Source organism: Sturnus vulgaris, chromosome 3, assembly GCF_052056855.1.
Source record: "Sturnus vulgaris isolate bStuVul1 chromosome 3, bStuVul1.hap1, whole genome shotgun sequence".
NCBI classification, from domain to species: domain Eukaryota; kingdom Metazoa; phylum Chordata; class Aves; order Passeriformes; family Sturnidae; genus Sturnus; species Sturnus vulgaris.
This window is the reverse complement of record NC_142245.1, coordinates 18,259,831-18,273,713: the sequence shown is the minus strand read 5'-3', so window position 1 is coordinate 18,273,713 and position 13,883 is coordinate 18,259,831. Positions and strand designations below refer to the sequence as shown.

The 13,883-nt window shown below is 37.8% G+C and overlaps 1 protein-coding gene across 3 annotated transcripts in view; it reads right to left on the bottom strand.

Moving 5' to 3' along the window:
* The window catches only part of TMEM63A (transmembrane protein 63A), a 30,246-nt gene that overhangs the window by 8,580 nt on the left and 7,783 nt on the right, over positions 1–13,883 (bottom strand). For all 3 annotated transcript variants that reach the window (XM_088161113.1, XM_014877438.2, XM_014877437.2), the window contains 12 exons: positions 13,442–13,584; positions 10,950–11,001; positions 9,699–9,807; positions 9,251–9,321; positions 8,459–8,539; positions 7,709–7,832; positions 7,236–7,369; positions 4,984–5,121; positions 3,731–3,884; positions 2,867–2,973; positions 1,183–1,269; positions 484–546 (listed from right to left, as the gene is read on the bottom strand). In XM_088161113.1, coding sequence (XP_088017239.1) covers positions 484–546; positions 1,183–1,269; positions 2,867–2,973; positions 3,731–3,884; positions 4,984–5,121; positions 7,236–7,369; positions 7,709–7,832; positions 8,459–8,539; positions 9,251–9,321; positions 9,699–9,807; positions 10,950–11,001; positions 13,442–13,584 — 1,263 coding nt within the window. The remainder of the gene's footprint in view (positions 1–483; positions 547–1,182; positions 1,270–2,866; positions 2,974–3,730; positions 3,885–4,983; positions 5,122–7,235; positions 7,370–7,708; positions 7,833–8,458; positions 8,540–9,250; positions 9,322–9,698; positions 9,808–10,949; positions 11,002–13,441; positions 13,585–13,883) is intronic.

Here is a 13,883-nt window from a genome sequence, read left to right as displayed (position 1 = left end):
TGATTTTGAAACAGCATTTGGAAATCTATGTCCTAATAATTGCATTCTATTCTTTCCCTCCAGGCATAGGCACAGGAGCTCAAAATAACCAATATCTGCAAGTTTGCAATGTAATGTGTGTAAAAACATACATTTTTCTTAAAATCAAGATTCACTGGATTACAGAAAGAGAACTACTGCAGCTATTTGGTCTCACTGTAATCCTTGGAACTTTGCACTGTAATCCTTGCGAATATCTCCTCTCCATGATACACAACAATCCCCATCCAATTCCAATATCTTATCCTTTCTGTGAAGAAATTCTTTCTAATGTCCAACCTTATTGTCTTATTCAGAAGCTCAACATCCTCCCAGAGTAGCAACCCTGAGCAAATTTTAATAAGCACTAACCAAGGACAGTAAACAGCAAAAAAAGATTTTAACTCCCAAATATCCCTTTACAAAGGACTAACAAAGACAGAACATTATTTAGCTAATACTTACTCCAGCCTAACTGCAGAATCAGACGATTCTCTGTCAAACAGCCAGCGGAAAAAGAAGTCAAGGCTGAAAGAAAGATGGTGAGTGTAATTCAGTCTCCACACCTTAGTACTGTCTAAAATTGCTTCTCTTTTTAAGTAGCTTAAATCAAGACAGTGGATAGAGAGAATTTAATCAAATAATCTGAACACTACTTCAGCTTTATCATAGTTACTGATAGATAGAAATAAGAAAAAAGCTACAAAAATCAAACAGAACAAAAACATCTACTTCATATTAAAGTTTTAATGATTCATTTTTAGCAATTATTATACAGATAGGACAAATACACATCACCTAGGGAAACAGTCAAAAATTGTAAAGGTAGAAAAAAAAAGGACAACTCCAATTGAAGTATAAGGTAGTCAGGAAATTTGGTTCTCAGCTGTAATGGTGAGTATGGGTAACTTTTAATTAGCCATTGATCTTATGAGGTCTTAAATTTCTTTGTTAAAAGAAAAGCCAGGCTTTGGAAACTTGTAAGGACTCTGAGGATCCCAAACGTCAGATGAACATTGAAATCTAATGTGTAACGATAACATAACCATACACACTGGAGGGAGTGGGAGGTACAATGAAAATACCTCACAACTAGAAAACACAAGCAAGGTGTCTCATTATAAAAGTACTCAGCCACCATCTCATTAAACTATGATTCTTTACCTGGTCAGACCAAGGGAAGGCAGAATCAATACCATGAAGATCAAAAATATGTAGACTTTATGCATCATTATTCTGTTCTCTGCAGATCTATCAACATAAAAAGGCACTGAGTGAGAAACTCATACAAAAAGCTGCCACCTATGAAGGTTCTTTCCTGGACAATGCCAGCACCTGTCAGACTTCCAGTTTCCCCTACCATATCACATTGCTATCAGATAAAAACCAAGCATCTTTGAGATATTCACCAATATGGACCAAGCAGACTCTCAGTGTCTTCTTGGGCAACAAAAACATTGCTGAATGTTAATCCAGCCTCTGGATGAGCAGCACTGCAGCACCACACACGGGGATGTGCGACAAGCACAGCTGGTCTCTCACCCAAAGACACTCAATCCTGCAATGGCTTGTAAACAAACAGCTCTTCAAGTGTCATACCAGGAGGGATTAAGCAGTTCAGAAAAGGGCACCACTGCCAAGAAAGTAGACACTTAACCTCCCCTGTTAAGTGTTAAGTCTTGGGGAGCAACATGATACTACTAATGCTATACCCCTACTGCAGTAGCAGGAACACGGATCCAGTGACACCCTGTTGCCAGAAAAGTGCAGCACTATGAACACTTCAGACTCTTCGAGGTGGTATCTGATAGGGCTTTAAAATCATAGGGGTTTTATTACAGGAACACTTGGGGACTGTGAGACCTATCAGTGTAACTACACCGAGGCTTGAAATCAGACCTTGGATCTCTAGGGACTTCTCAAAATTACTTTAACCAATTGAGAAGGCCTCAAAGTTCATGTGTGTAGCACAGCTACCAAAACAGAGTTGATGAAAAGCATACAATTGTGACAAATAAACAGTAGACTCTGGACATGGTGTCTTAGAAAGGAATTGTATAAAAATTCAAAAGAAAAAACACCAAATTTACCTTATATAAAAATATAAAAACAAACAATGACTACAAGCTTTATGGACAAAGACTGAGTGAAGTTGAGTGAAGATAGGATTGAGTGTGAAGTACCATGCTTTTATCTGTGTGTAGGTAAACAGGGCATCAAATCTGGAACTCCAAACCAAGCTGTGCTGAGTTCTCCAAGTCAGCAGCACATTAGTGGGCTTGACATCTCTGGGGTGCACCAGTCCAATGTGAAAACCTTGCATCAACACATCTGCTGGGCCTTTGGACCCATAAGTCTTCTCAGATCACCACTGATATCCAACAGATCTGAACTGTGTACCAGGAGTTACATCCAGACCATTGTGTCGTGCCAAACAACAAAAAGATGGATGCCCTTTATATAAGTTGTCAGCCTGGAGGGGATCCAAACACATGGCCTATCTTCCCAGAGAGCAAGTTAATTATGGGATTAGAGGCATTTCCCATGCTCCTGTTGAAGATACAACTCCTGAGCCTGCTCATACAATTTTTTTCTGATTAAACACATAGAGGAAAGAGGTGGGGGGCAGGGGAAAGCATAAGCAAATCATGTGGTCAGATTACACTTGCTGTGTGGGTTACAAAATACCCAAACCCTGAAGTGTGGTTATAACAATAGAAAGAGACAAGAACGGGAAATTCCCTGCTATGAGAGGTCTGCGGATTTGAGAGCTCTGTGAAAGATAAGAACTTTCATTTATTTTAGTAATTCAGCTGATATGGTAAAAACAGAGGAAGAGGTTGCTTACTTTGTCCAGTGGGACTCCAGCAAAGTTGAGTAATAGACAATTGTTGGTAGCAAAGCTGAGAAGGACCACAGCAAGAGCGTTGGGAAAAACTGACTGACAACAGGATTCTACCAGGAAAAAAAGAAAAAGTATTAAAAACACTTTAATGCAGTTGTGGTGGAACAGAGATGCTAATATTTTGGTTTTTGTAAATTATAGCAGGATGAACTGGAGAAATTATATTCAGATAGTCTTAAATTGAGCACTGAGTGCTTAGCACTGGCATGCAAGACAAAAAACCAAAGTGAGATTGGGAATTAAATTCCATAAGAGTGCAGTCTCACAAGTAGTTTTTATGTAGTTTACACTAGCTTGGGGAAATATTTAAAAAGGAGAGCTTGCAAGTTGCTTTAGCTGCAGTCAAACTAGGATCAGATATATATGCTATGTTGCTTTGAACCTTATAAGTAAAATAAAAACAGCATTTTACCTGAGAGTTAAAAATCTGCATTTCCCCCCCTTCTTATAATAAAAATCAAAATATAAGTTGGACTTGAAATTCCATTTTTGCAAAGATTTTTTGATTACAAAATTTAGAATTATTTAAGCTTGGATTGCAAATTTTTAACAAAAATACATAAATATGTTATTATAACATAAAGCCTCAGATAAAAATAACTTCAGACTATTATCCAGGAACAAAAGAGGGCTACAGGCCTAATTCTGGACTTACAGTTTTAATCAGCAGCTGTAAAACAGTCCTGAGAACTCCAACTGAAGGTGTAAGGTAGGAATTTCAACTTAAGGTAAGACAATGAAACCCTATCCATTTACCAAAATTTTGATCTGACCCACAGCTATATCCAAACATATGACAATACTCACATTAAGGTAGTGAATAGGTTTAGTGACATTGAACTTGTCCATGGTTGAGATGATTATGGAAGGAGTGGTAAGAAAAAACAGCACAATAAAAAGAAGCAAATTAATGCAAGCCCATCTAAACCACCATTTCAATCCACACACTGAAAGATTTTTCCTGGAGAAAGAAGTAAAAAAAAAAAAAAGACATTAAAATAAGCAGCAAGCATTTGCTGTTAAAAAAAGATATATACACTATCTGTCAAGTAACAGGTGGCACTGCTTTTTCTTTGTTATATAACTTTGAAAGCTCAGTTTAGAACTACACAAGTTCCAGTTGCTATTAGAAATAAAGAGAACAGTGCAACCTCTCGAGTGTTTGCAGAAGAACATATTTAGAAGAACATCTTTAATCTTTCATTACACAAACACAATGTCTAGTTAAGGTTTGGGATGAAACACTTCCATTGTTCAGTAATACAGAAGTGCTAAACAGAAATGGAACAACAAGAGACAGAGATAGAAGACACAGAATTTCTGCAAGGAGAACACCTATCAGAGGCAGAATCTACCAAAAAAATGTGCTTTGAAAGAAAATTTTGGATTTACAAACACTGCATCCCTTCCTGCCATATTAAAGCATCCATAGACTTTAAACAAGTAAAGTTCTTAAATGTTATTTGAGATGGTTGCCAAAACGGCTGGAATTATTTGAATGCCAGACAAAGCCAAATATTCAGAACAAACAAAACAGGGATAAAGAGGCTCAATAACATCCCTAATTATGATAAGCCTTTTTGTGAACTTGGCATATCCCTGTGGCTCCTATTCTTCAAGGTGGGGTGAGAAAAGAATAGGAAGAAGACAGACCAGAGTTTACAGAGTGGATCAAGTTATGCTCATCACGTAGCAACTCAGAAAAATGTATACATATTTTGAGGATACTCAGCACTAACACCAAGTTGCTTTCCTCAGCAGTAGATATGCACTAGCCTCAAAAAATGGAAACAGTGAGGGGCAGACATAAACAGGATTAGGGTTGTTTTTTTTAATTTTGTGATGGAAAAATTCTAGTCCATTACCCCAAGTTATGTCCACAGACCCCAAGATCAATGAAGAACATGAGTACTGAAAATCAAGGGGCAAATTAGCCACATTCCAACACTACATAAAGTTTTAGTTTAGGGCTAAAGAAAAACACTCTCATCCCTGTTTGTCCTGTGCCCATTCTAAATCTACATTATCACCAACAAATGGATGTAAGACAGGAATCTTACCAACAAATATTCTCAGGATAAGGAGCATATGTAACCTTCCAGTTGGATACACACAGCTCCCTGCTGTAGGGTGATGGCTGGGGTTCTCCTTTACACTTAATGCTCTGACATTTGCAGGCATTGAAGTCCTTAAGGATGCTGTAAGGAAGAAGAGGAAGATTTTTCCAATTTTTTACACATGAAAATGCTAAATATGTAATGAGAAAGTCTGGGAACAGTGATAAAAGTTCGGGGTTTTTTTGAATTTTAATAACCTGTGATCAAGATAGAGCTTAAACAATGGAACATATTATGCAATAATGAACATTATATAAACAGTTGCTGCCACGGTCCTGAGATCTATTTTGTTGGAAATAAAAAGCAGTCTTGGTCTAAACTGTTTACTGCTTCTACCAACATGAACAACAGCAATGAATCATATTAAAACAAAAATTAAAAATCAAAGCCTGAGAGCATTGGAAAAAAATAAGACAGTTTCCTAAACACATCTTTACATAATACTGCTGTTTTCAAATCAAAGTAGACTAATGAAATGAGACTGCAGACTAATCCTTTACACTAGTATCAAAACCAGCCAATTTTGCCTTGAGTATCAATTCTCAGAAGAATTTTTAGCATGCTGGTATTCTCACAATTCAAAATATTAGCCTTTTTCACCCACTCCTAAAATAATCACAGTGCTTAATTTTACCTTCCAATATTATGAGTTGACTGACACTCAAAATAATTAAAGAAAATTTAAGCATGCCCAGAATAAATGCTTTCAAAGATCTCTCAAAGGACAGCAGTAGCAGGGTGAGGCACACATCCAGACACTATTTTAATAGAAACAATATATCATATCATATTATATTTAAATGGAGACATTCTAAAATCTGTGAACATGCTTGTTTCTCAGTTGTAGTCTTAACATAAAGAAGACAGAGAACCACACACACGAACACCAAACTAACAAACATAACCCTCAAGCCCCCAGATCTTTTCCTTACCAGAATTCAAGCAGTGATGTCAGATTGCCAGCATCTTGCAGCAGCAAGTATTTAAGACAGTTGATTATTTTTTGATAGTTTATTTTTTAAAATACATACAGAGCAAATTTTAGCCATCATTTAAAAGCTTCTACAACCACCTGAGCCCCCAGAACCTCACTTCTGGCATCCTGTATCTCTCATCCTATTTCAGGGCTCTACAGAGCAGAGCATCTTAAGAGCACCAAGTAACTTTCTGACTTGATGGGAGCCTCAGCATCACACATAATTGAATCTGAGTTCCCAGGGAATGGAGTCCACCACATTAATTCCAAGCTAAACAGACTAAAATATTTTCAGGTCTTGATGACTCAACTCAGAGATGCCTGCAGCACAACTCAGAACGTTTGCTCAAGGAAGGGCAATCCCATCAAAATTGTACCCAGTACACCAGTAGCTAGAGAAGGAACTTCAGTGCTTATTTCTTCTTTCATTTTCACATCTCAAAATGCTATTTCATTATGAAATTAAGAGAGGAGGCAGATTTCATCACACAATCACTACTCAGTGAAAGAGTAGCAACTAAAACTTTCTCCAATATACCAAATTCTTGCAAGAAATTCTACATCCTGGACCTCCCTGAAAAACAGCCTGAAAAACTGTCTCTCTACCACACCTTGAAGACCAAAAGAATGCAGACAATTTAAACCAAAGAGGCTAAGAACAGAAAAAAGCACCATGTTTTATGTTGTAACACAAATATTACTCTGCTTCCCTTGACCCACTTCTGCTATTAGGTCTACACATATAGATATAACATTAGGTAAGAGATAAACAGAATATGCCCTGTGGCCAGGTCCCTCACTGACCCTACACTGCTGAGATGACTTAATTGGCAGTGTAATTTGTACCCACTCTGATAGTTTGGTAATTGGACCATTTGCACAGTAGGAAATGGTGATGTCAGTAACTCATATTCAAGAACCAATTAGTCTGGCCTCCTATTAACCTACACTGATGGACTGGATCCCACACAGAAGAGAAAGGCTCTTTATCCCATTAAATGTCCCAATCTTTTTAGGCCCTTAGATAATTTCTTCATTCAAAGCATAGAGGCTAAAACACATTTATGGAAAACTTACCAGAAAGCAAAGCAGAGTAAATCCACAGAATGGTGAAAAAGAAGAAAGGAAGAACCAACATAAGCAAACAAGGAACACAAACAAGAGATCAATTGTACTATTTTAGTAAAAAGAGAACAACAAGACCACAGACAAAACTTACTAGGTTGCCATGGATTTCTCTTGAAATGTTACAAAAGCCATTCCCAGTGGGTTATTATGAACAGCTTGTTCCTCTTTTGAATATTCTTCCTCAAGTTCATTTCTAACTTTGGTATAATAATCTACAGCATCCTCCTGTGGGGAAATTGATGGCTGTTACATGCAAGTACCAGATGGCCAATATCACACACAGCTTACACAAACCATAGTCACCTCACCTCATGCCACTCCTACAAATTACAAATCATGTCACAAGGCAAAGACAAACAGGAAGATTTTCTTGTACTTCCGTTTGTGCACTAAGATTACATTTCAAAAGTTTCAGGGAATTCCTTTTCTATGCAGTACAAGAATAAGGCAGATGAGCTATGGCAATGAATGAATAAAGAATTTTCTGAAAGTCAATGAAACAACACAATAACTATTTTCTACTTCTCTAATTAGCCATAACTAAAAAAGAACACAATCTCTTACCCTTTCACATCCTCTCATTTCGCAGCAGCAGAACTGACCACATGGCTTAGGGTTGATTTGGACCCTCTTGCCATACTTCTGATGGAGGTGTTCATAGTAAATCAGGCTTTTTTCTGCCTGTTTTCTGCAGAGAAAAATACATCTATAACCCTTTGCAAGAAAACAGTAGCAACATCAATCTTAAAAAGATTATAATCCCTGAGAGGAAAAAAGTATGCCAAGGACTGATAGCAAATTATCAGTCACCAAAGGTATTTACATGCAGTTTATTTTGGTTACTTATATCGTTTATTTTCAAGTCTGTAATATCATTATACAGCCTACACTTGTAGTGAGGTTCCAGGGAAAATAACAACGCAATGCTATTCTTGAGAGCCCAGAAGGTAACACTTGTCTCTCCTGTGACCAGCACTCCTGGCCAAAGAAGCAGAGTTAACAGAGTTATTAATTCAATAGTTCAGTTTTTCACTTTGCACTGCCTGTCTATAAATAACTAAGTACACACATACATAAATAATCACCTAGTCAAAACATAACTTAGGCAACACACAACATATCACACCGACAAGAGATGGGCTGAACCCCACAAACGCCTTTAAAACACAGCTGAATCTAACTGAAGTCCAGATCAGAATCTGAAGAGCAGAATCCATCTTTAGGATGCACCAGGTTAGTCCTGTTGGTACTCGTTGATTAAGTAAAACATTCGTAAAATTATACTAAACTGGTGTAGGTTACAAAAACAAATACCTTTTTTTGAAAAGGTTAATGAGCTTGGCTACGTTGTAACACAGCTGGACCTCCAGCACAGTGCAAGTCGGGTAGGCATCCCTGAAAGGAAGCAGCACATGAGAACAATAAGAATAGAAAGTACAATGAAGAAACTTTCAAAAAGCAGCACTGGTATCTACCTGACATCTCAACACTCATTTAATTTTTGAATGAGGTATCAGAGAGCAGAGATTTCCATGGACAGTTGTTGGAAGTTACTCAACACGAGATGCACAGCTTTATTCCAAGTAAAAGTTGTGTGGGGGCATGAATGGAAAGTGTGGATACACAGACAGTTTCTGAAATTCTGATTTTAAGATCAGCTAACTAACTTCATTGAAATATAGTTTTTTCTGAATTTTAAACACTGTAAAATTCAAAAAACTTATCTGCTTGGGCAGGGAAAACTACCAGAACAATTTTACATCTCCTATTCCTAAACTAAGATGGAAAGAAACTTTTTACAAGGGCATGTAGTGACAGGATAAGGGAGAATGACTTCAAACTGAAACAGAATAGGTTCAGATTAGATATTAAGAGGAACTTCTTTACTATGAGGGTGGTGAGGCCCTGGCAAGGTTGCCCAGAGAAGCTGTGGATTCTCCATACCTGGAAGTGTTCATGGTCAGGTTGGATGGGGCTCTGAGCAACCTGGTCTAGTGGGAGGTGTCCCTGTCCATGGCAGGGAATTGGAACTGGATGATCTTTAAGGGGCCTTCCAACCCAAACCATTCTATGACTCTAATGTTATCACTCAAATATGGAACTTACGTGAAATGGTTGTGTACTGTCTCTTCACTTGCATTTTTTGGAAGACCAGTTATGAACAAGGTGCACTTAACCTGAGAGAGAAAATGCAAGTTACATTTGGATAAACCACATTACAAAAGAGAAAACAAGAATATAAAGAAGGCCAAGATACAGCACAATTAGCTGTGTAGTAGAGCAGGAAAAACAGTAGGTAATTCTGATTTTAGTGGGAGCTCATCTATTTGAGACAGCACCTTCTACATTGGTAATAGGTTACAGCAAAAGTTCACAAATTCCACCCCAACCCCCTTTTCAACATCCATTTTCACAATTCACTCAGAGCACTGCTTTCAGTCAATTCCTTCACATTTAAGCCACATTCTAGCATGCAGGAGGTGCCTTAACAATTTGCTTTTTTAGCATTATCCATTGGCAAATACACTTTTTTCATCCCAATAAAGACACTTACTATGTTTTCTTCTCTATATGTGACATACTTCATGTGATGCCTCATGAAGACAACAGTCAGAATCAGGTAAACAACAGCAAAAACTGTGTGCAGCCAAAGAAGATTATTGCTGTTGGACAAAACATTAGGAATATGAGAAACAGGAAGAACCAATTGTCTAACTGATACAAGCAGCTATCAAAATGATAATCAGATAAAAATCTCTCACTGAACACAAAACAAGAAAAAAAAAGGCAGTTACTGGTAGTCAGTCACACCTATGCAGATGCCTTGGACAGCCAACAGGATTATTTGCTTCTCATAAAATTCTATGGGTCATGGAGCTAAAAAGAAAACAGATACTCTATGACATGGACATATTTAGGCAGTGTTTGGTTTTTATTTTCTCATTCAGATGACATATGGACACATGATGCTATTTGCCAAAATTTTTGTTATTTGCGTTATTATTTACTGTACTGACTGCATAATTGAACTTTCCTTGAACACAATCCTTACTCAAATTAAAAACAGCCTCATATAGGGAATAAATTCTACTTTTATGATAGCTCCTTCTTCAAAGCTTATAGAAGTTCTTATAGAAGCTCTGCAGTTTTGTGAAAAGCATTAATAATTGCAATTAAACTAAAATACAGGAACCTATTTTATAGATGAAAAAACCCAACCTAAGTAAAAAAATCTCCATTAGTTACTTGGTTTCATAACATGGTTAAACAAAATAGAAATTTTACTGAATACAGTGCCAGGGATTGATGTAGATTAATAAAAAATAAATCAGAAGATTTGTGCAGCTTTGTACTTCAACTATTTTACAGACTTTTTAAAACACATAGAAGTCATTTTAATTGTAATCTCAGATGGGAGAGATATGCACACACATAAATCTAATGCAGGTAATTTAAATCATCCCAGCTACACATTTCAGTAAAGCTATCAGCTTTACCTTCCTTTCGAAGCACTGTTTCCTTTAAGGGGGAAATTCTGAAAATATTATCACTGGGTGTGCAGTCATTAGCCAAGAGAAACGTGGTATAGGAAGTAAGAGCTGAGAGACCAGAAACCCAGTCTCAAGATTTCTTATCAGCACTGTAAGTGCACAGCCTGAAGCAGGACATATCCCAGTTTCAATTGATGGACAGGGACTAAGTTATTCCAACCCCATGAGCCATGCTGCAAATATCAGTTCTTGTGTTTAGAGACCATGGCAGGAAACAGACATCAGCATAGAGGGACTCTGCAAGACTTACTTACCTAGTCTGTAAGTTTACTATAGTTGTTCTTCCAAAGCTATAGGGATCTTTATCTAGGAAAAACAAGAACAAGTATGAAAATTAACTGGTGCAACACTTACTGTCAGAAAGTCAGCTTTATTCTATTTTTTAACAAAGTTGATACATTTCTTTTTAACGCTGAGCAAGTTCATTGATAAAAAGATTTAGAATCATAATCGATGCTGGTTTACTCTGTCCTGTGTTTTAAAGTTGGAAAAAACATCCCTGGATTATACCACATTCAAGGAATCAAGAAAAACAGTAGAGTGTTTTGAAAATCTAAACACTGTATCTTCAAAGCAGCTCGCTTTCTCCCTCCAATCTCCCTTCATGTCCATTAACAACATTGCTTAGGGATTGAACATATTTCCAGATTTTTCTTTCATCTTAACTGATTTCTTATCTCAGGCTTTTAAGCTACATTAATTCAGTATCAACAAAACAGTGCTGACAACCAAGGCCAAAAATGAGTTTATGTGACATTATTTCTCTGTCAAGCATTTTTAAAAATGATAATGCAAGTGAGGGAAAATTGAGTAAATGATCAGAAAGGAAAAGGAGTTAATTGTAACTAGAAAGCTAAGCAATCCTTCTAGCCCAGACTGTTAAACCACATTGCAAGTTAAGTCATCACAACTGAAAGAATTGCAAATGCACAAAATCAGCTTACAGTGGAAGAAGAGGAAGAAGGGGAGAGAATACTAAAACTTTGGTTTCTGCTATATTTCCTAGACTCACAAAGGTTAAGGCAGAAAAACAGAAGTTATATTGCCTTGCTTTAATACAAAGCTGCTATTAAAATAAACAGAGAATTGCCAAGAAAGAGCTCATAAAGGGAGGTCAGAGATGGAAGTTACACAGGGAAACAATACAAAAAGGAAAAGGTACACCATATCCTATTACAGACAAGAGCTAGGTCACAAGGTTCTTAAAAACCATGAATAGCACTTTAAACATGATCTTGATGAGACTGATACAAAGCCAGTTATGAAATGGGATTGTAAAGGTTCATAAATCAAAAATGAAAGAATGTATAAACAGGGTTTAACAGAGATCTCGTTCAGAGAACTCAGGTTTCCTACCAGCAAACTGAATGGCAGACTAGAGGACATGATTATTGTATTTGTAGGTGCCATACTGGAAGACATAATCAGGACTAGACTGCAACAAACATGAAATGAACTTTTCCAGTCAGCATTGACAAAGTCTCTGCAAGATTTGTCCAATTTTGAGACATAAACCAAGACATAAAATAACAATGGGAGACAGTGTAGCTAGATTAAAACAAAAAATTAAATGCATGGCTGACTATTTTACGATCAGCCAAATGGAAAACATTTCTGATTCAAGACCAAATTAATTGGTTTGTTTATGAGAAAGGGGAAAAACAGATAAAAAATGTTTATAATTCTCAAGCACTTACACGGATTTTGTAAAGAGGGAAAGAATAATCTATATCTCCAGTGACAGATCAAAAAATTGATTTTAAATTAATTGAAGCAAAAGAGGTTCAGACCGGATACTAGAAAATGATTTCTCAGCTGTGAAGATGTTTCCCATTGACAATCACCACCAATAAATTCATAATGATCAACACCAGTTAAGAGGGCATGGGTGAAGTTAATCCTGCCTTGAGCCTTTTAAATCTTGTCATCTGTCTGCAGGAGCTCTGCAACCTTGTTTCTGTTTAAAGAGCCCTCTACAATCACACAAATTTCACACCAGACTGAGGGGGTGTGTTGGGTTTGTGTGGCCAGGTTTGGGTAACAGGGGAGTACAGGGGTGGATTCTGAGAGAAGCTGCCAGAAGCTTCACCCATGTCCAAGAGAGCCAATTCCAGCCAACTCCAGCACAGACCCACTGCTGGCCAAGGTAAAGACAATTAGGAATGATAGTAACATTTCTGTGATAACACAGTTCAGAAGGAGAAAAAAGTTATTGTGCAGATCTAACTGCAGACAGAGTTAGAATATGTGAGAGGAACAACTCTGCAGACACCGAGGTGAGGGCAGGAGGAGGGGCAGGAGGTGCTTCAGGCATCCGAGCTGAGGTTCCCCTGCAGCCCATGGTGAAGAACCATGGGGATGCAGAGATCCACCTGCAACCTGTGAAGAAGACCCACACTGGAGAAGGTGGATGCCTGAGAGGATGCTGTAATCCTGTGGAAGGCTGTGCTGGAGGAGGGCCCTGGCAGAGACCTGTGGACTCATGGAGAGAGGAGCCCATGCTGGAGCAGGTTTCCTGGTGGGACTTGTGACCCTGCGGGGGACCCATGCTGTGAGTGAAGAAATGCACCCTGTAGAAGAGTGACCTCTGGTGCAGCAGTTTGTGAAGATGGCATCCAGCCAGAGTCAACCCACTCTAGTGGTTAAAACACTACCTTATAAAATTCACAAAAAAAAATCTGAAAGAGTTTTTACTATTATATAAAATCAAGCATTTTTCTAAGAAAACAAGAAGATAAATTCTTACCAAGCAGATCACCTGACAGATTGACAGGCAATATCACACACACGGACAAAATGCTGATAGCAATCAGCAAGCAGATGATGTGACGCTGGAAGGCGAGGTAATGGATGGCATCTTCACCACACCTCTCGTGAATCTCATCATCACTGCATCAGACAGAAAAGCACATGGTCAGCTTACTTAGTCTTCTTGGGAGTGGTTTATGAACACACATTAAACCCTCAGTCTACTCAGTGACATCCCCATCCTCATCAATCCCTATTGGCTTTCAAAATGGCTGTGTTCTTTCACCTGTAAATTCAGGCTCCAAGAGAGTATTTTTCTTGTGCAATTCCACCACACAAAACACTAGGGAATTTAAGATTGAAACAATAATCTGAAAAGCAAATATGAATCTAAATTCTTTTGGACTATAAGAGGACAAAGTCTTTTGCTGTGACGTCCT